The sequence below is a fragment of the Macaca nemestrina genome, chromosome 4 (assembly GCF_043159975.1).
Source record: "Macaca nemestrina isolate mMacNem1 chromosome 4, mMacNem.hap1, whole genome shotgun sequence".
Taxonomy (NCBI): Eukaryota; Metazoa; Chordata; class Mammalia; order Primates; family Cercopithecidae; genus Macaca; species Macaca nemestrina.
In genome coordinates, this window is record NC_092128.1 from 94,421,902 (window position 1) to 94,444,798 (window position 22,897).

General features: G+C 38.9%; 1 protein-coding gene across 2 annotated transcripts in view; it reads left to right on the forward strand.

Annotated features, from left to right (window-relative positions):
- LOC105475697 (serine/threonine kinase 31) overlaps window positions 1-22,897 on the forward strand; it is a 297,831-nt gene that overhangs the window by 26,435 nt on the left and 248,499 nt on the right. For both annotated transcript variants that reach the window (XM_011731173.3, XM_011731172.3), the window contains exons 7-8: window positions 5,292-5,650; window positions 6,619-6,793. In XM_011731173.3, coding sequence (XP_011729475.3) covers window positions 5,292-5,650; window positions 6,619-6,793 — 534 coding nt within the window. The remainder of the gene's footprint in view (window positions 1-5,291; window positions 5,651-6,618; window positions 6,794-22,897) is intronic.

Sequence of the window (22,897 nt, forward strand, 5' to 3'; positions counted from 1 at the left end):
GATATTATAAAATTATACCCTAAGTTTCTGGCTTAAAATCTAAAGTTTGTTACTTTCTTCTTTAATATAAATGCTTTGACCAAGGTTGGGGAGGCTTGTTTTGGATTTCTTTCATGCCTAAAACTCTAAAATCTTGTTTACAGACCTTAGAATATTATCTGCTCTCACTTTATTTTACATATAGGGAAATTGTAGCCTAGAATAATTAAATGACTTCAAGTCATGAAGCTAATTAGGGAAGAGCTAGGCCTAGAACTCAAGTCTATTGTTCTTTTCATAGTAAGATGCACAGATTTGTGTTGATTGAAATACACATGAATCAAGTGGGAAAAAGACATTAAAAAAAGTTAATTTTAGAATTGAATGAATAAACTGAAGCTGAGAATGTTTTTGTATGTTTCAAAGATTATTTATAGATGGTACTGTATATAAACATTTTTATATATATATATATATTTGTTTTGTTTTGTTTTGTTTTTTTTGGGGGGGATGAAGTCTTGCTCTGTCGCCTAGGCTGGAGTGCAATGGCATGATCTCAGCTCACTGCAACCTCCACCTCTTGGGTTCAAGCGATTCTCCTGTCTCAGTCTCCTGGTAGCTGGAATTACAGGTGCCTGCCACCATGCCCGGCTACTTTTTGTATTTGTAGTAGAGATGGGGTTTCACCATGTTGGCCAGGGTGGTCTTTGAACTCCTGACCTCAAGTGATCCCCCCACCTGTGCTTCCCAAAGTGCTGGGATTACAGGCATGAGCCACCCGGCTAAACATTTGTATTTGGATGCTTAGTTCAGTAAAAAGATCATTGATTAGAGTTAAGCTAATTGGCACACAATATTTTCTGGAAAAAAATGAACTATTCTTGAATAGCTCTGCTTAAAAGGCCCATGTTTAGTTATTAATTCTCAGTCCAAATTTCAACTCTAATCTTTTATATGAAGTCTTTGCTAATACCCACTTACCCGGTCCTCTGTGGTGTTTTAGTCACTCCGTATATAAAGCCTATAAAGTTGTAATTTTTTCCTCCTCTACAAGCCTAGTGAGTTTGTAGAGATAAGTATTCACTTTTCTATGTCTAATTTCCCTGCCAGGTAGGTGTTAGATGAGCATCAGTTTATCTAGCATTTGAATAAATAGATGAACAGTAGGGATTCAGTAACAACACAAATGCCTCCCTCCTTCCCCTTTTCCAGAAGGTGTCCTGGGCACTGAAATGCCTTCACATTTTTAACTAACACTTTCACGCTATGCTACGGCACAGTCAGAATCGACACCCAGAATGGTAGTTTGCTGAAGATCAAGAATATTACATTACTGTTCCTACGTGCCTGACTTTAAAAATTATATGTAGAGTAAGGGAATGAGAGCTAGAGCTTGGAATTTGTGTTTAACAATTTAAAGACCTTTTAGCTTGTTTTCTAATATATACAAGCAAAATTCAGAGGAATAAAGTAGAGAGCAAATGATCCTTTCTTGTTTCTGAATGAAGCTTACCAGCTTGGAAAACAGAATGAAATATATTTCTAAAAAGTGACATTAATCTTTTTTAATGATTGAAAGCCTTATGTTCTAAACCAATGACCAGATTTACTTTAAAAAGTTAAGTTTTGCCAAGTGCAGTGGCTCATGCCTTTAAAGCCCAGCACTTTGGGAGGCTGAGGTGGGTGGATGGCTTGAGTCCAGGAGTTTGAGACCAGCCTGGGCAACATGGCAAAACCCTGTCTGTACAAAAAATACAGAAAAATTAGCTGGGCATGGTGGTACATGCTTGTAGTCCCAGCTACTCGGGAGACTGAGGTCCGAGGATTGCTTGAGCTTGAGGGGTCAAGGCTGTGAAACCCTGTCTCAAAAAAAAAAAAAAAAAAAAAGTTAAGTTTTATACCTTTTAAATACCTAAATATATATTTTAAGTGCAGATATATATCTCCAGCTCATAAGGGTTAGTGGAAAATATATTTCTTATGATAAAAATTAAATGTTTATATGTTATATATATACAAACATACATATTTTTGGTAAAGTATAGTATTAAAACACCCATGTATCATATACTCTGTCATTCTTTTTGTTAGTTGGAACTGAGGAAGACTCAGATTTTACTTCAAGTTCAGAGTTCTGTGTTTATGATTATATATGATTCAGGGAGAATCTGTTTGAACAACTTCGTACTAATTGTGATTGGTGATTGTAAGTAAAATGAATTTGAATTCAGAGAGAAATCTAAAATTAGATTCCTGCATAAAAATTCTATGCAAGGAGTAATGGACCTTTAGAACATTCAGCTTTAGGTAATTGAAACTTTTGTAGAAAATAGGTTATTTCCATTTGAATTCACATATTGCCCAAAGACAGGGTTCCTTGAAATATTAATAATTCCACATATACCAGCAATAATTTTCAAAGACTTCCTAGGGGCATAAGTTGTTCTTGAATTTTTAGATAGACTTTTGATAATAAGAGTTGAAACCAAGTGTTTTTGTGTGAAAGAGGTTAACTGGAAAACTACATCTAATTGATTAAAATCCTAACATATATTTCAATTATTTACATTCTGAGGTTGTTAGCTTTGCCTGCTTGATCCCATTTGATTGGTGATAACTTCTGGACCTCATTTGTTATTTATATTGATATTCTTGGTGAATTCAAGCCTCTTGATATGATGTGTATATTTCTGAATTTTATGCCTTAAAAAATTTATAAAACCTGTGTTTTTGTTAACCTAAAGTATTTTCTTATTTTGTTTTGTGGATTTAAAAAATTATTTTTTCACCTAGGCACGGGGTGTGTGCCTGTAATCATAGCTACTCAGGAGGCTGAAGTGGGAGGATTGCTTGGGCCCAGGAGTTCAAGACCAGCTTGAGCAAACATAGCAAGACCCCATCTACAAAATTATTTTTTTCTTTTTTTTTTGGGTAGTGATAGTTGGTGATTCTTGAGCATATGTAGTTTGAGTCTCCTTCTCTGCCCCTTCAGTTGCATCCTTCTAGGCCCAGGTATCCTTAACCTGGTGTTAAAATAAATGTGTCGGCCGGGCGCGGTGGCTCACGCCTGTAATCCCAGCACTTTGGGAGGCCGAGGTGGAGGGATCTTGAGGTCAGGAGATTAAGACCATCCTGGCTAATACGGTGAAACCCCGTCTCTAGTACAAAGTACAAAAAAATTAGCTGGTCATGGTGGTGGGTGCCTGTAGAGCTGAGATCACGCCACTGCACTCCAGCCTGGGTGACAAAGCCAGACTCCATCTCAAAAAATAAAAAATAAAAAAAAGTGTCCCAATTAAATAATTATTTTTTGTAATTGTATGTATTTCATGCATTTAAAAACATTATGAGAAAAAGTCCAAAGATTTCACCTGACTGATAGAGGAGCCCCATGGCCACAAAAAGGTTAAGAATTCCTATGTAAGTCTCACTTTTACCCTCTATACTACTGTGTAGTTAAAAAAGAGAAAATAGTTCTTAAAAATATTATTTAGTTTCTTGGACCTTGACTTCCCCACACCCCCTATTTCTTTTAAAAATGTGGCTGGTTTGTATTTGGTGGTTTTTAGTGTGTTTTTTACACTCTTGTTTCTCTGGTTATTATAGGTATGATGTCCTATTTGATTTGCTTTGTTTGCATAAACTATATTGTTTTTCATATTTATAGAGTGGGAATGTAGCTAAAAATACAGCTCCACCTTCTTTTTTTTTTTTTTTTTTTGAGACGGAGTCTCGCTCTGTCGCCCAGGCTGGAGTGCAGTGGCCGGATCTCAGCTCACTGCAAGCTCCGCCTCCCGGGTTTACGCCATTCTCCTGCCTCAGCCTCCCGAGTAGCTGGGACTACAGGTGCCCGCCACCTCGCCTGGCTAATTTTTTGTATTTTTAGTAGAGACGGGGTTTCACCATGTTAGCCAGGATGGTCTCGATCTCCTGACCTTGTGATCCGCCCGTCTTGGCCTCCCAAAGTGCTGGGATTACAGGCTTGAGCCACCGCGCCCGGCCACAGCTCCACCTTCTAAGAGAGATACGTTTCATCAGATGATGTCCCTATTTCAAGGAAGTTGTGAACCAGTAAATTTGAGCAGTACCTACCCATTTTGTGTTTTAAATTTATCCTTTATATATTCTGAAAAAGAATACTTACTTTTAATTTCCTTTATAGTATGCACAGGGTAAAAATCAGGAAAATAACCTAGAGAAATTTGGGAAGAGTAGTTAAGATTGTGTCAAAGTAATTTTAGTAATTACAATTTTATGGAGGAGTAGATAAGTTCTTACTAAAATTAAGTTTTAATATGTTCCAATCCCGAATATGTTTTAGGTATATCTTTGCTTAGTTCTGTTGATGGATATTCAAGAGCTCAAAGTTAGCAAGCACCTAATTTCTCATATGCCAGTTGTACAGTTGCAGCCCTCTTAAGCAAAAGTCTGTTTAAGAGAGTTTTGAATGTAGAAGGCCAGACAAGGTGGCTCACCCCTCTAATCCCAGCACTTTGGGAGGCCAAGGTGGGTGGATCACTTGAGGTTAGGAGTTTGAGACCAGCTCAGCTGACATGGTGAAACCTCATCTCTACTAAAAATACAAAAATTAGGTGGGTATGGTGGTGTGTGCCAGTAGTCTCAGTTACTGGGGAGGCTGAGGCAGGAGAATCGCTTGAATAGGGGAGGCGGAGGTTGCAATGAGCCAGGATTGTGCCACTGAACTCCAGCCTGTGCAACAGAGTGAGATTCTGTCTCAAAAAAGAAGAAAAAAAAAAGTTTTGAATATGTATTTGTGACACCTCACATTTTATAATTTCAGTTTGTTGATTTTTAAATAATTTGTATTTTGTGCTTTCAGTTTGTTTTTTCACTTCTGTTCGTCTTACTTTAAAATCAGAGTTCCTGAGTGCCTCTAAAACTTTTAAAGTTTTGTAAAATTGAGTACCTTTTCTAGATATCAGAGATTCATTTTTATGTGCTGTTGCTTTTCAGGAGAGCATTATATTTAGTTGGGGCCAAAGTAGTCAACGTAATCTGCTGGGTTAAAAAAAACTATTCTAGGATATTTACTTAGTAATACATTTTTAGGTTTATAAATATGGCTGCCTATACAAGTATTTAGCTCAACTTCATTTTAGCAAATGTGTAATTGGAATACATTCATATATGTGGAGATGTATATTTGCATATTATAGCCAACATCAAGGTAAGACTTCTGTATATAGAGATTTTAGAATGAAGAAATATGATGCTTGGAAAAAATGAGTAGAAACAAAATAAGGGAAGAGAAACATGTTGGTGTAGCTGGTTTATGTTTTCTTCTTTCTTAGGGCACAACCTTTTTGGGGAGCTTGATTTTCGAAAAGGAAATAAAAATGAGAATTAAAGCAACCTCTCAAGATGGAACAGTTATTGCTCAGGCTGAGTATGGCAGTGTGGATATAGGGGAAGAAGTGTTTAAGAAAGGATTTGCAGAGAAATGCAAACTTACTTCCAGAACTGACATCTGTGAGGAAAAAAAATTGGATCCTGGTCAACTTGTTCTCAGGAACCTCAAAAGCCCCATTCCTTTGTGGGGGCATAGATCAAACCAGTCAACTTTCAGCAGGCCCAAGGGGCACTTAAGTGAGAAGCTGACTCTTGACTTGAAGAATGAAAATGATGCAGGAAATCTTATGACATTTCCAAAGTAAGAATTTAGTCTTCACTTATTTCTAATTCATTGTAGAGGTCCCTGTCATAGTAGAATAGAAGTTAAGGCTTACGCTTTTGGAATCCTTAACTGTGACAGTGATTTTAAGGGCTGATGCTGATATTTCTACTTTTCTCAAATGTGTTCCTCTCTGCTTTAGCAGGGGTATTTTCATTACAAGCTATTTTGAAAGAAAAATAATTCCTGAATTATTTAAAAGTTTACATACAAACTTTTCATGCCAACTCATTGGAATACACTTATCAAAAATAAAAATCTGCTCCCAAATCTGAATTATTCAGGCAAAGTCAGAATTTCAGATAAGATTTGAAATTTTTCCGATGACTTTAGGAATATTTTAAAGAGTTTCAGGGAATTGCCTTTACTTTTTAAATAAAAGTGAGACTCTTTCTTCTTGTGAAAACTTGTGGTGGAGTTTGATTATTCCGAATAGCTTACTTTTTAGATAATTTTGAATCATCAACTTGAAGCAGAAAGCCAGATTTGATATTTATATGTATCAAAACAGTCTTCTATATCATGGTCCAAGACATGATGCTGTATCTTGGATGATATAGTTGTTTGATGGGATCTCTTCAGTGCTTTAGGAGCTAAACTGTCAAATGGTAGGGGAGGCGGTGAACAGGGGGATCACAGGGAGGAGGCATTGGAAAAAAACTAATACAGAAATGCTTTTTACTTTGTTCTCTGTAGTTGATAGTGCTATGAAGAAGTTGGAATATATTTTCTTTGTGAATTAGAGGCATTGTCGAATTATGACTTCAGTTATAAAATCTTGTTTGCATTAAATTATTTTTTAATATTATGAACTAGGTAAATATTTTAGTTTTCAAAATTAACTTTCAGATATATTGTGGTATAAAAAGACCAAGATAACTTAGATTTGTTTTCTCTGTCATCCTTATTCAGTTTGTTTTTTAAAATAAATGAATTTGTTTTTATAGGGAAAGTTTGGCTGTTGGTGACTTTAATTTAGGGTCTAATGTCAGCCTGGCAAAAATTAAGCAGGACCAGAAACTGATTGAAGAAAATGAAAAACTTAAAACAGAGAAGGACACTCTTCTCGAAAGTTATAAGGCATTAGAATTGAAAGTAGAACAGATTGCCCAGGAGCTGCAGGTATGTTCAGTGGCTTAAGGTGAAGAGTGTCCAACTGGGAAATCTGTGCACTCATCTGCTGCTATTTATTTTTCTGTCACTTTCCTTTCCTTCCCCACCTCATCCTCTACTTCTTTGCTAATCCCTGTATTTGTTTATAGGTGAATTTTTGTCTTATACTCCAGACTAATCATCTTTGGATTTCATTGGATGTTTGAAAATTTAATAGTTTCTAATTTACATTTCCCTTTGTGTTCTAAAAACTTTTCAACTAAGGCAATTTTCAAACACTGTAAAAGGAGAGAGACTTGAATAATTAATTCTCATGTACCCATCACCCAGTTTTTACAATTATAACACATGGCCAATCTTTTTAAAAATTTATACTTCCTGGATTATTTTAGAAGTCCCATTGCTATTATTTCATAGTCTTCAGTATGTATGACTAATAGAAAAAGACTTTAAAAAACCATAGTAATAATACTATTCATACTTAAAAATAAACAATAATTCCTTGATATTATTTATATCTAGGCAGTATTCAAATTTGCCATATTGTGTCATGAATGCCACATGATTGTAGACATGTTGATTGTAGTTCTCTCCAATCAGGATCCCAGTTAGGCACATACATTGCATTTTGGTTGATATTTCTCTTAAATTGCTTTAATCTGTATCCTTGTGTTGCTTAACTGGCTTTTTGATCTCCATGTGTGTCTTCTTTTATGGTAATCAGGTCTCCAGATTTGCTCAGATTCTAGTTCAAAAATATTTCCCCCCCAGGAATACAGTGTGGTTGATAAATGAATGTGTGTGTGTGTGTGTGTGTGTGTGTGTGTGTGTTTTACACCAAATCTGTTGTTCCTGCACTAGTTCTCCAATTCTCTGACACCAACTGGGTGTCTAATAATTCAGTTTCATTCTGACACTACACTACCTGTACTTAGCATATACCCTACAAGTTAAGGACTCAGTTCCATAATCTGCCTCTACTTTAGATGCCAGGCACAAGTGGGGTCCCCAGGCTGCTTGCATACATACCTACCCACTATAAATTCGGGGTTTCCCATGACCCTCCCTCAGGTTAGATAATTCACTAGAACTACTCACAGAACTCAAGGAAGTGCTATACTTAAGAGTTGTATTATTAAGGATATAACTCAGAAACAGCCAAATAATGGAAGATAGGCATAAGGCAAGGTACTGGGGCAGGAGGTACAGAGCTTCCATGCCCTCTCTGAGTGTACCACCCTCCCAGGTCATGGATGTGTTCATCAACCCAGAAGCTCCCCAAATCTCATTATTCAGAGTTTTTTTGGTTTTGTTTGCTTGTTTGTTTTGAGACAGTCTTGCTCTGTTGCTTAGGCTGGAGTGCAGTGGTGTAATTTCTGCTCGCTGCAACTTCTGACCCTGGACTCAAGCAATGCACTTACTCCAGTCTCCTGGCTAGCTGGGACTACAGGCGTGTGCCCCATTCCTGGCTAATTTTTTGTGTTTTCTTTTCTTTTCTTTTTTTTAAACTAAAACTTGCCTTATTTATATCCCCAATGGCGTGATCTTGGCTCATTGCAACCTTTGCTTCCTAGGTTCAAATGATTCTCCTGCCTCAGCCTCCTGATAGCTGGCATTACAGGCACCCACCACTATGCCTGGAAAATTTTTGTATTTTTGGTGGAGACAGGGTTTCACCATGTTGGCCAGGCTGGTTTCGAACTCCTCAGGTGATCCACCTGCCTCTGCCTCCCAAAGTGCTGGGATTACAGGCATGAGCCACTGTGCTCAGCCCACATTTTCTTTATCCAGTCTATCATTGATGGGCATTTGGGTTGGTTCCAAGTCTTTGCCATTGTAGATAGTGCTGCAGTAAACACACATGTGTGAGTGTCTTTATAGTAGAATGATTTATAATCCTTTGGGTATATACCCAGTAATGGGATTGCTGAGTCAAATGGTATTTCTGGTTGTTGATCCTTGAGGAATTGCCACACTGTCTTCTGCAGTGGTTGAACTAATTTACACTCCCACCAACAGTGTAGAAGTGTTCCTCTTTCTCCACATCCTCTCCAGCATCTGTTGTTTCCTGACTTTTTAATGATTGCCATTCTAACTGGTGTAAGATGGTATCTCATTGTAGTTTTGATTTGCATTTCCCTAATGACCAGTGATGATGAGCTTTTTTTCATATGCTTGTTAGCTGCATAAATGTCTTCTTTTGAGAAGTGCCTGTTCATATCCTTTGCCCATGTTTTGGTGGTGGTGTTTTTTTCTTGTAAATTTGTTTTAAGTTCCTTGTAGATTCTGGATATTAACCCTTTGTCAGATGGATAGATTGCAGAAATTTTCTCCCATTCTGTAGGTTGCCTGTTCACTCTGATGGTAGTTTCTTTTGCTGTGCAGAAGCTCTTTAGTTTAATTAGATCCAATTTGTCAATTTTGGCTTTTGTTGCCATTGCTTTTGGTGTTTTAGTCATGAAGTCTTTGCCCATGCCTATGTCCTGAATGGTATTGCCTAGGTTTTCTTCTAGGGTTTTTATTGTTTGGAGTTTTACATTTAAGTCTTTAATCCATCTTGAATTAATTTTTGTATAAGGTGTAAGGAAGGGGTCCAGTTTCAGTTTTCTACGTATGGCTAGCCAGTTTTCCCAACACCATTTATTAAATAGGGAATCCTTTCCCCATTTCTTGTTTTTGTCAGGTTTGTCAAAGATCAGATGGTTGTAGATGTGTGGTGTTATTTCTGAGGCCTCTGTTCTGTTCCATTGATGTTTATATCTGTTTTGGTACCAGTAGCATGCTGTTTTGGTTACTCTAGCCTTACAGTATAGTTTGAAGTCAAATAGTGTGATGTCTCCAGCTTTGTTCTTTTTGCTTAGGATTGTCTTGGCTATACAGGCTCTTTTTTGGTTCCATATGAAATTTAAAGTAGTTTTTTCTAGTTCTGTGAAGAAAGTCAATGGTAGTTTGATGGGAATAGTATTGAATCTATCGATTACTTTGGGCAGTATGACCATTTTCATGATATTGATTCTTCCTGTCCACGAGCATGGAATTGTATTTTCTGTACAGGGGGGGTTTGCTATGTTGCCTGGGCTGGTCTCAAACTTCTGGGCTCAAGCAACCGTTCCTCTTTTGGCTCCAGAGTTGCTGGGACTACAGGTGAGCCACCATGCCTTGCTAAATTAATGAATTTTAAACACATTTGAAGTGTTTTAATCCACTGAAGCCATTTTTTTTTCTTTTCAGTGCACACATTATCCCCTTTGAAGTCTTTTTAAATTAGCTGCTGTGTCCTTTTGACATCATAACAGATGATATTCATAATGGATAAATCACCATTAAGTTTTTCATTAATCTGTGACCTAATGATTTTTGCAGCCATCAATGATTGCTGTCTGCAGCCATGTTTTCATCAGGTTCTGTATTTCTTAGAAGGAAAATTCCAACTATTTGGTCATGGTGAAGCCTAGTTTGTTCAGTAAAGGCAAGATAACTTGATTCATTCCCTTTATATGTACATGTTTTCAGAAAAATAAGTTTATTCCCTGGCATTGTCCAGTGTTGACCAGCAAGGGTTATTTGTTCTCCTTAAGTGTTATTATGAACTAATGAATTTTAAACATATATGAGTGTTTTAATTCACTGTAGCCATTATTCTTTTTGATGCCCAGCTTATACTCTTTGGAAGTCTTTTTAAGTTGTTGCTCTGTCCTTTTGATGTGATTCCCGTAGTCTGATAGCTTCCTTGTTTTCTGGTGTCACAAGATGTTCCATGCTCATCTGCATTTCCTACGCTAATCCTGGAAGACTTATTTCTCCAAGCTGTAGTTCTTTTTAGTGGCAAGAGGTATTTAGATACCAGACTTTGGGTGCTAGGGTTGTATATAGCTATTGATTTAGTCTTTGCTTCTAGGTTATGGAATGTCTAATGAATAGGGTTAGGGAATACTAATTTTATTTTCTAATAATGCTATATTGAGATACCATTTACATACAGTAAAAATGCACAAGTGCTGTGTAGAGTTTGGTAAATTTTGACATATGTATACACGCATGTAACCTGAATCACCCTCATCAAGATTGGCTGATCAAACTAGCATGAATCAGATATTTCACCTAGAATCAAACTCTACCAATAATTTCAGGGACACAGTTGGTAACAAAGAGATTCCTTTGTTCCAGAGCAGGTGCCCCAGTCTCTGACCAGAGGCTAGAATGTCTGCTGTGGCTACTGTTGCCAGGCATCAAACAATGTCTCTAAACTCTCATAAGGGTGCCATCTGTAGGACTGTGACTAGAGAGGGTGGGGCCCCTCTCAAGTGAGCAGTGTTGGTATGAAGCAGTGGGGATTGTGTTCTACTCAAGTCTAAGTCTCACAGCAGCCTATAGCAGAGCTTTGGGTGTTGTCGCAGGTGTGCATAGGAGAGCCTGGCTTTTCTGCCCCTTCTTGGCTGGGCAGTAGCTGCAGTCAGCCTTAACTCAAGCCAACGTTGGGGCACAGCTCAGAATTAAACTCTCAAAATGACAGTTTTGGCCTGTGCCCTGGGATACTAGGGCACCACCCAGGCGAGCAGCATGGGCAGAAAACTGTGGGAAGTGTAGTCTGATTGTGTCTCAGTTTCACAGCAGCCCATTGCAGGGTGGTGGGTATTCTATAGATATGTGTGGGGTAGCCTGGTTTCCCTGTTGGTCCTTTGCTGGGCAGTGACTGGGGCCATGTCAGCCCCAACTCAGGCCAAGGGCAGGGCTCAGCCCAGCATTGAACTCAGAAAATGGGTGTCTTGGGCATGGGGCTAGAGAGAATGGGGCACCACCCAGCCAAGCAGCATGAGCAAGAAGGTGTAGGGAGTGTGATCTACTTATGTTTCAGTCTCAACAGCAGCTTGTAGCAGGATGACAAGTATCCTCCTGGGGGTGCATGGGCATGCTTGTTTTCCTCCTTTTTTGGAGCAGTACAGTGGCTGCAGCCATGTCTATAGGTCCCTGGTATCTAAACTCTTAAAGTAGCTCCCTGCTGAGGCTGCTCCAGACTTGGGTGCCTGTGGGATTCTGTGTGGATTCCTTTTCTGGAAGAATGTCTCTGTGTGATCTTTAGGCAGCTCCGTGAGGTGCGAGGCCCTAGTGGATGGAAGGTTTCTCCTATAGCCAGTGTTGTAAAAGCTTGTTTGAGAGCTCTGGGGATTTTTCTCTTACTATTTCCCTGCATACAGTAGCCTTTCCTGGCTCTCAGCTGTTTTCCGGCTAGGCATGCTTCCTCAAACCCTCTACTTTCTTACTTTTGGGGCTTTCTGTCTCTTCTCTGGTGAATCCAAGTGTTCGTTATTAGATAATCTGTTCAAAATATGTCTACTTACTATTCTGATTCTTCCCTGTGGAGAAGGCATATGCTTATCTAGTTGGCCATCTTGATTATTTTCTTTCTCACTCATTCTTTATCATTGTGGTTTGATGTGTTTCTGTAGTGGGAACATTTGATTCCTTTCTTGTTTTTACTTGTGTGTTTGCTCTACTCTGTGGGTTTTATACTTTTTTTTTTTTTTTTTTTTGAGACAGAGTCTCGCTTTGTCACCTAGGCTGGAGTGCAATGACACGATCTTGGCCCTCTGCAACCTCTACCTCCCGAGTTCAAGCAGTTCTCCTACTTCAGCCCCCTAAGTAACTGGGATTATAGGCACCCACCACCACGCCCAGTTAATTTTTGTACTTTTTAGTAGAGACGGAGTTTCACCTTGTTGGCCAGGCTGGTCTCGAACTCCTGACCTCAGGTGATCCGCCTGCCTCGGCCTCCCAAAGTGCTGGGATTACAGGTGTGAGCCACCATGCCCGGCCGGGTTTTGTACTTTCACGTGTTTTTATGATCACAGATTGTCATCCTTTTCACTTCCAGGTATTGTCCTCCCTTAAGTATCTCTTGTGGGGATGGTCTAGTGCTGATGAATTCCCTTAGCTTTTGCTTGCCTGGGAAAGACTACTACTTCCTCATTCATGAAAGACAACTTTGCTGGTTGTAGTATTCTTGACTAGCAGTTTCCTTTCAGCACTTTGAATATATCGTTTCATTCTCTGCTGTAAGGATTTTACTGAGAAATTTACAGTTAGTCTGATGGGGGTTTCCATATAATTGATGACATGCCTTTTTCCTTCTGTTTTTAGAAATACCTTTGTCTTTGACTTTTGACAGTTTGACTATTATATGCTGGGGAGAAGACCTTTACAAATTTTATCTGTTTGGGCATTTCTGAACTTCTTTTATTTGAATGTCTAAATCTCTTGCTAGACTTGGGAAGTTTTCAGCTATTATTCAATATAAGAGGTTTTTGATCCCTTTTTTCCTCTTTTTCTGTGACATTGAAAATTCAAATATTTGTTTGCAGTATGATGTCTTGTATGCCTTGTAGGCTTTTTTCATTCTTTTTTGTTCTTTTTTATTTTTGATTGACTGGGTTAGTTCAAAAGTCTTGTCTTCAAGTTCTGAAATTCTTTCTTCTGTTTGATCTAGTATATTTTGTTGCTGTTTTGTTTTGTTTTGAGGCAGAGTTTTGTTTTGTTGCCCAGGATGGAGTGTAGTGGCACAATCACAGCTCACTGCAGCCTCCAACTTCTGGGCTCAGTCAGTCCTCCTGCCTCAGCTTCCTGAGTAGCTGGGACTACAGGTGCATGCCACCATGCTGAGCTAATATTTTAAATTTTTATTGGAGATGAGGTATTGTTATGTTGACCAGGCTTTTCTCAAACCCCTGAGTCAAGTGATCCTCCTGCCTCAGCCTCCCAAAGTGCTGAGATTACAGGTGTGAGCCATCATGCCAGGCCTAGATCTAGTATATTGTTGAAGCTTTAGAATGTGTTTTGTATTTCATTCAGTGAATCCTTTAGTTCTAGGATTTCTGGTTTTTTTTTTTTTTTATGATATCTATTTGGTAAATTTCTCATTTATAACCTGAATTGTTTTTCTGATTTCTTTATTTTTCAGAATTATCTTTTATCTCACTGAGCTCCTTTAAAATCAGTATTTTGAATTTTTAATCTAGAATTTTAAAATTTCTTTTTGATTATGGTCTCTTGGTGGAGAATTACTAACTTCCTTTGGAGTTATATTTTCTTGTGTTCTCATGTTTCTTTTGTTGCATTGATATTTGTGCATCGGGTGTAACAGTTGCTTCTTCCAGTTTTTTGGAAATAATTTTGTAGGGGAGGACCTTTTCCTGAAGATGTACCTATGGTGTTGGTTGGGTAGGGCCCTTTGGCTTTAATTCTGGGTTCATGCAGTAGTATAGTCTTAGTATGATTCCTTTGGATGTAAACAGTCAGTGGTTTTTGTGATTTCCTCAATGGCTTAGGTTGTGGCTGTTAGTGGGGGCTGTGGAGAAGTTTTGCTGGGTATAGGAATGCCAGGTTTGCCAGTCCTCAGACCCCAGTGGTGGCAGTGCCAGGCCAAGCATGCCTGTCCTTGGTTTCCAGGACAGCACATGCTGGCACTAATGTTAGAGAGCCCAGGTTGGCCAATGCTTGGGTTTCCAGGAATCTTGCTTGGGTGCTAGTAGCAGTAGTGGTGGGCCAGACAGGTGAGTGTGTTCTTGGGCTCCTAGGCAATGGGCACGATGTGGGTGATAGCAATGACTTGTGTTTTCCAGGTGATCTACACTGGTGTTGGTGCTGGCTGTGATGTGCTGAGTGGGTCAGTCAGGCCGACAGCATGTGCAAGTGGATGCTAGCTGTGTTGGTAGTGCCAGGTTGGGCAGGCTTGACCTTGAGCCTTGGGGAGGAGTGTTCAGGTACCAACAGTGGACTGGGCTGGGTGATACCCAGGGCCTTGGGTGGTGTGCTCAGACACTGGTGAAGAGGGGCTGTGGAGCTGGGTGGAGTGGATCTGTCCTCAGGTCCAGGTGGTGAGTGCAGACTCTGATGGTGGTAGGCAGGTGCAGGATGATGCCCAGGTTTCCAGTGGAATGCTTGAGTGGGGGTGGCGGTGGTTGCTTTGCAGCCCTATCACTAGGGAGGGTGAGGTTACTTTTAGTGGCAGCAGATGTATGGAGGTGGCTGTTGAACACGTACTTTGCTCTTACATTTGCTCCAGTGGTGGCAGTTTGCAAGGGCAGCAGCTGCAGGTGGAAAAGTTTGTCCTTTGGGTGTGTGAAAATGTGCGGCAGCTTTGCTGCTTAGGGCAGCAGTGTCACTGTAAATGGCTCACACTTTGACACTGGTGGCAGCAGCAGCCAGCATTGTCTCAGGTTCTGGGTTGGGTAGCTCTCCCTTGGATCATGTGAAGATGCATGGCTGCCCCTCTGCTTGTGGGGTTGGGGTTCCTGCTGGTGGCTTGCAGTTTGGCCTCAGATATGGCAGCAGCAGTGGTTGTGAGATGGGATGGCCTTTCCTCTTGGTCTGTGAAAATGCATGGTTGCCCTTCTTGGGGGTAGAGTGGCTGCCAGTGGCTTGTGTTTTGATTCTGTGGCAGCAGCAGCCAGTAGTGGTGGTGGCAGCAAGCAGGATAGCATTTCCTCAGAGCCATCAAGATGTATGGCTGTTCCTCTGCGAACAGGGTTGCTGCCAGTGGCTTCTACGTTTTCGCTGGTACTTGCAGTCAGCTGCAGTGGTGGCTGTGGGCAGGAGATGTCAGCTTTGCTCCAGGGTTGTGGAGTTGTACGGGATGTTGGGCCATAGACCAGGATGCAGTCTAGTTGGGGTTGGGCACGCAAAATGGCAGCATGCTGTAGTTGCTTAGGATTGGGGGATGGTTGTATGGAACCCAACATGAGCTCCCTGTGTGGAGCAATGTAGTTGTGTAGTCTCTGGGCAGCTCTCTGTGTCTCAGAGCACATGAGGATCAAAGGTCCCTTTCGGGGCTAGGATTGCAGGAGTTTGCAGTGAGAATATGGGCCACTGGGGTCTCTTATTTACCCCTTCTCTGCATTGAGGAGCCTGTCCAGGCTCCCAGCCAGGAAGGCTGCTTCTCTTTTTTCTCCTTCCTTGCTTTATGTGTTTCCTGTCACTTCTCTGTTGAAGTCTCATTTCTCTCTTAGATGATCTATTTGAAGCGTGATTATCTACTTGCTATTTTGGCTCTTTTTTCAGGAGGAGGCAAATACCAGTGGCCTCTAGTGAGTCATCTTGAAGCCCCTCTCTGAAATAATTTATTCTAACAAACGTTTTTTTGTGTTATATTTATTGTATACTGTATCTTTACAATAAAGTAATCTAGAGAAGGGAAAATATTAAGAAAGTCGTAAGGAAGAAGAAATGTATTTACTCTTTATTAAGTCTTAATTCTCATTGTCTTCATGTTGAGTAGGCTGAGGAGGAAGAGCATAGGTTGCTCTTGTCTCACAGGTGACAGAGATGGAACAGGTGGAGGGATAAATAAGTTCAATAATTTTAACTTATTTTAAAATTAAATAAGTTAAAATTATTTATTAAAATTTTATAAGTTGAAATTATTTAATTTATTTAATTTTAAATTAATATTAACTTAAAATTATTTAACTTATTTAAAAATAAGTTAAAATTATTTTAAAATAAATTAAAATTTTTACTTATTTTTTTTTCAATAAGTTATACAAGGTATACAGGCAGGCACACCTTGTGTAACTTATTGAGAAAAATCTGTTAGTAAGTGGACCTATGCAGTTCAAACCTGTGTTGTTCAAGCATCAACTGTATTTCTTTTCATACATTGTTGGATTCAATTTTCTAATTTTTTGGAAGGTTTTTACATATATGTTCATGACATATATTGGTTTGTGTCTTTCTTTTTTTGTAATGCTGTTTTCTGCTTTCAGTATTAGGGTGATGCTGGCCTCATGGAATGAGTTTGGAAGTATTTCCTCTGCTTCTATTCAATGACAGAGAATTGGTATAGTTTTTTCCTTAAATGTTTGGTAGAATTTACCAGTGAACTTATATAGGCCTGACACTTTCTGTTTTGGAAGCTTATTAATGGTTGATTCAGTTTTAAAAATAGAAATAAATCTGTTCAGATTATTTTTATGTGAGTTTTGGCAGATTATGTCTTTCAAAGAATTAGTTCATTTAATCTAGGTTATCAAATTTGTGGGCCTTGAGTTGTTCATATTTTTAATTTTACATTGTTATATTTAATTTTAATGTTTTACATTGGATCTGTACTGATGCCCTCTTTCATTTCTGATACTGGCAATTTGTGTCCTCTGTCTTTTTTTTCTTAATTAGCCCGGTTATAGTGTTACCAATTTTATTCATCTTTTCAAAGTATCAACTTTTGGTTTTGTTGGTTTTTTTCCTCTTGATTTCCTGTTTTCAGATCGATTGATTTATACTTTCCTATTTTTGCGTATTTAAGATTTAATTTGCTGTTCTTTTTATGTTTCCTAAGGAGCAAACTTAGATTATTAATATTAGTTTTTTTTTCACTTCTGACATATATGCATTTCAATGCTGTTAATTTTTGTCAATGCACTGCCTATGCTACATTCTACAAATTTTGGTAAGTTGTATTTTTATCTTGAAAGTATTTTTAAATTTTTCATGAGATTTCTTCTTTGACTCATGTGTTATTAGTAATGTTGTTTAATCCTTACATGTTTTGAGATTTTTTTTCAATTATCTTTCTGTTATTGATTTCTAACTTATTCTACTGTGGCCTGAAAGCAGACATTGTATGGTTTCTATTCCTTTAACTGTTAAGGTGTGTTTTATGGCCCAGAATGTGGTGGCATATTTTGGTGGATCTTCCATATGATCTTGACAGGAATGTAGATTCTGCTGTTGTTGGATGAGCTATAGTTCACCCTTGAATATGAGTTTGAACTACAAGGGTCCACTTATATGTGGATATTTTAAATAAAAGTTACATCAGTTATGCCTGCCCCTCCTGCCTCCCCTTCCACTTCTTCCATCTCTGCCATTGGTGAGATAGGAATACCAACCTCTCGTCTTCCTCCTTGTCCTCAGCCTGCTCAATGTGAAGATGATGGAGGATGAAAACCTTAATGATGATCCACTTCCATTTAATGAGTAGTAAATATATCTTCTCCTCTTTATGCTTTTCCTTATATTTTCTTTTTTCTGGCTTACTTTACTGTGAGAATACTGTATATAATACATATAACATACAGAATACTTGCTAACTGATGGCTTGTCTTATCAATAAAGCTTCTGGTCAACAGTAGGCTATTAGTAATTAGGTTTCTGTGGAATCAAAAGCTACACATAGATTTTCAAGACTGTGGCGGTTGACACCCCTAACACTTGCTTTGTTCAAGAGTCAGCTGTAGTCTGTAGATGTTAATTATCCACTGTAGACTATGGATGTTAGTTATATCTAATTTATTGGTATTGAGTTCAAATGTATCTTTACTGATTTTTCATGGTAGATCTGTCCACTTCTGATAGAGGGATGTTGAAGTCTCCAACTATAATACTAGATTTATTTATTTCTCCTTGCAGTTCTGTTAGTCTTTGAGTCATATATTTTGATGCTTTATTATTAGGCACATACAGAGAATTGACCCCTTTATCATTGTTTAGTGTTCCTCTTTATCCCTGAAAACTTTTCTTGCTTTGAAGTCTACTATGTGTGAAATTAGTGTAGCTCCTAGTGTTTAGTACCTATGTTAATTTGTTTCCCTTTGATTATTGCTAGCATGGTATATTTTTCTTCATCTGTTTAATTTAATTTTATTTGTTTTTTTGAGACAGGGTCTTACTCTGTCACCCAGACTGGAGTGCAGTGGTGCAATCATGGCACATTGCAACCTTGAACTCCTCTCAAGGATAGCTCAAGCTATCCTCCTCCTGCCCCAGCCTCCTGAGTAGCTTGGACTACGGGCATGCACCACTATCCCTGGCATTTTTTTTTTTAAGAGATGGGGTCTTGACATGTTTTCCAGACAGGTCTTGAACTCCTGGTCTTCAGCAGTTCTCCAGCCTCAGCCTCCCAAAGTATTGGAATGACAGGTGTGAGTCACTATGCCTGACCACATTTACTTTTAATCTGTAGGTATCTTTATATTTAAAGTAAGTTCTGGTAGACAGTGTATATTTGAATCTTGCTTTTTCATCCATTCTGACAGTCCGTCTTTTAACTGGTGTATTTAGACCAGTGGTCCCCAACCTTTTTGGCACCAGGGACCAGTTTCATCGAAGACAGTTTTTCCAGGAGGGAGGTTAGGGGTTTTGGGATGAAACTGTTTCACCTCAGATCATCAGGCATTAATTAGATTCTCATAAGGAGTATGCAGCCTAGATCCCTCATGTGTGCACTTCACAATAGGGTTTGCGCTCCTATGAGACTGTAATGCCGCCGCTGATATGACAAGTGGCGAAGCTTAGGCGGTGATACTCGCTCACCTGCTACTCACCTGCTGTATGACCCAGTTCTTTTTTTTTTTTTTTTTTTTGAGACGGAGTCTCCCTCTGTCGCCCAGGCTGGAGTGCAGTGGCCGGATCTCAGCTCACTGCAAGCTCCGCCTCCCGGGTTTACGCCATTCTCCTGCCTCAGCCTCCGAGTAGCTGGGATTACAGGCGCCCGCCACCTCGCCCGCTAGTTTTTTGTATTTTTTAGTAGAGACGGGGTTTCACCGTGTTAGCCAGGATGGTCTCGATCTCCTGACCTTGTGATCCACCCGTCTCGGCCTCCCAAAGTGCTGGGATTACAGGCTTGAGCCACCGTGCCCAGCCTTGACCCAGTTCTTACCAGGCCATGGACCCTACCAGTTCATGGCCTGGGGGTTGGGGACCCCTGATCTAGACCGTTGACATTAAAGTGATTATTGATGTGGTTGCATTGGATTAAGACCTATCTGATGCTCTTGCTTGTTCTTTTGTCTTCCACTTTTTTTCTCTTTTTTTGTGCTTTAATTGAGCATTTTATATGATTCTATTTTTTCTTATTTCTTAGCATGTCAGTTATACTTTTTTAAAAAATGTTTTTCAGTGGTTTCTCTAGTGTTTGCAGTATACATTTACAATTAATTCAGGCCCGCTTTCAAGTAACACTGTATCACTTAATGGGTAGTGTGAGCACCTTATTATAAGAAAATAATCCTAATTCCTCCCTCTTACTCCTTGTGTTGTTGATGTCTTTTATTTCACTTATATATAATTATGTGTAAGCATATATATGTACATATAAACATATATAATCAAATACATTGTTGCTATTATTTTTTAAGAAGCTATTTTCTGTCAGATCAATTGAGAATAAAAGTTTATATTTTACCTTCACTTATTCCTGCTTTGATGCTCTTCCTTCTTTATGTGGAGACAAGTTTCTGACCTATATTGTTTTTCTCCTCTTTAAAGAACATATTTTAACATTTCTTTCAAGAAACGTCTACCAGTTGCATTGTCCATCTTTTTTTTTTCCCTCTAAGTCTTTTATTTCATCTTTGCTTTTCCAGGATGATTTAGGACATAGAGTTCTAGGTTGGTGGCTTTTCTTTGTTCAACGCTTTAAATATTTCACTCCATTCTCTACTTCCTTGCATGCTTGCCAAGGAGATGTTATATTCGTTTTCATTGCTATAAAGGAATATCTGAGACTGACTGTAAAGAAAAGAGGTTTATATTGGCTCATGGTTTTGCAGGCTATATAGAAAACGTGGTGCCAGAATCTGCTTCTGGTGAGGGCCTTAAGAAACTTACCATCCTGGCTGAAGGCAAAGGGGAGCCAGCTTATCACATGGGGAGAGAGGGAGCAAGCAGAGGGGAGCAAGGGAGGGAAGGGGTCAGTCCTAACCAAATCTCGTGTGAACTGAGTGAGAACTCACCACCAAGAGGATGGTGCTAAGCCGTCCATGAGGGATCTGCCCCATGAACCGGTACCTCCCACTAGGCCCCACCTCTAACACTGGAGATTACATTTAAACATGAGATTTGGAGGGGGCAAACATCCAAAGTATATCAGATGTTGAGTATAATTCTTACTTTTACTCCTCTATAGGTAAGCTGTTTTTTGCCCTCTGGCTTCTTTGAGATTTTTTCTTTATCTTTGATTTTCTGTAGTTTGAAAATGATATGTTTAGTTTTATTATTATTATTATTTGCATTCATTCAGCTTAGTGGTCTTTGAGCTTCTTGGATCCATGTTTTGGTTTAGGAAAATTCTCAGTCAGTATCGTTTTAGGTATTTCTTTTCCTTTTGGCATTCTCATTACTCATATGTTACATGATTTGTAGTTGTCCCACAATTCTTAGGTCTTCTGTTGTTTCTTTTGAGTCTGTTGTCATTGCTTCTCAGTTTTGGGGTTCTTTTGTCAGCCACGTCCAGTCTACTAGGATGTCCATTGAAGGCATTTTTGATTTCTGTTACAGTGTTTTGATTTCCAACACTTCTTTTTGGTTCATTCTTAGGATTTCCATCTCTTTGCTTACATTGCCCATCTGTTGTTACTACATGCTATCTATTTTCTCCATTATAATGCATAGCATATTAATCATAGTTGTTTTAAACTCATTGTCTGATAATTCCAACATCCCTTCCACATCTGGTTCTGAGTTTTTCTTTAGTTTATAATTTTTTCTTTTTCTTTTTCTTTTTTTTTTTGGTTTGAGACAGGGTCTTGCCCTGTTGTCTAGTCTGGAATGCAGTGGTGTGATCTTGGCTCACTGCAACCTCCACCTCTTGGACTCAAGTGATCCTCCCACCTCAGCCTCCTGAGTGGGAGGCTGGGACTACAGGTGTGCACCACCATGCCTGGCTAATTTTTGCACTTTTTTTTTTTTTTTTGGTAGAGACCATTTTGTCATATCGTCCAGGCTGGTCTTGAACTCCCGGGCTCAAGCAGTTCACCCACCTCAGCCTCCCAAAGTGCTGGAATTACAGGCATTAGCCACTGTGCCTGGCTGTAATTTTTTCTTGATAACTGTATATGATATATCAGGTAAAAAAGCAATTGGTTTAATTATGTCTTTAATAATGTAGTTGTAAGATATACAGGGGAGTGATGTGTTGTATAGTCCTGTGATTAGATCTCAGTCTTTTTGTGAGTCTATGCCTCTGGCCTGTGAATTCACAAGCGTTTCTCATTTTTTTCCTCCCCCTTTAGGTGGGATAGTATGGTAGAATAGGATAGAATTGGGTATTTACCTCCTTCCATGTGGAAGGATAGAGCTGGCTGGAGTTGGATATTTCCTTCCCCCAGGTCGGGTAGGCTTTGGTGAAACCTCAGCAGGTTAGGCTGTGGTTAACTGGTTTCTTTTCAGGGTAGATCTTATTAAGAAGTACTTAGTGCTCTGGGATATTTCAAAATGGTTTGTTTTCCCCTCTCACTGCTGGAAGCATGAGGGGATTTTACTGCAATGATATGTATGATACTGTATTTACTGTGAGAACCTGATCTAACTCCTGGAGGTAAAACTCACAAAAGCATGGGGGCCAGCATGACTAGATGCCCCTGGAGCTTTCAACTCTCAGTCTTGCCCACACCTAGTTTCCAGCAGTTTGTCAGAAGTCCAGATTTTCCTATCTAGGCATTGCTTCCTGTAGAAATTTCTGTTCCACTATGTTGTGATTCTCTGTATCCCTGTCTGTCTAATTTTAGGAGTAGCGGTTTTCCCTATGACCCTACCTATCTCACCTTTTCTTACAGATCTGAGAAAAGTTGTTGATTTTCACTTTGTTCAGCTTTTTAATGTGTTAGGATGGCATAGTGACTTCCAGGCTCCTTACATGTGAAACCAAAACCTGAAGTCCTCCATATTATTGTTTTAAATCTTTTGTTCTTTTATAATATACTTTTAGAGATAAATATTTCTAAGCATTGCTTTATTTACAAACCACAAATTTTGATATGTTTTGTTTATTATTTAGTGAAGCATATTTAAAACATTTCCTTGTGACTCCTGTTTTGAACTATGAATTATTTAGAAGCATGTGCTTAATTTCCACAAATTTGAAGATTTCCCCAATATATATTTTATTTTTTTCTTGGTACATAGTATTTGTATATATTTACTGGTGTATGTGTGATATTTTTTCATATGCCTAGAATGTGTAATGATCAGGTGTAGGTATTTATAAAGGATATCGATCACCTCAAGGATTTATCATTTCTGTGTGTTGGGAACATTTCAAGACATTTCTCTTCTTGCTATTTTGAAATATACAATACATTGTTAACTATAGTCATCTGCTATCAAACATTAGAACTTACC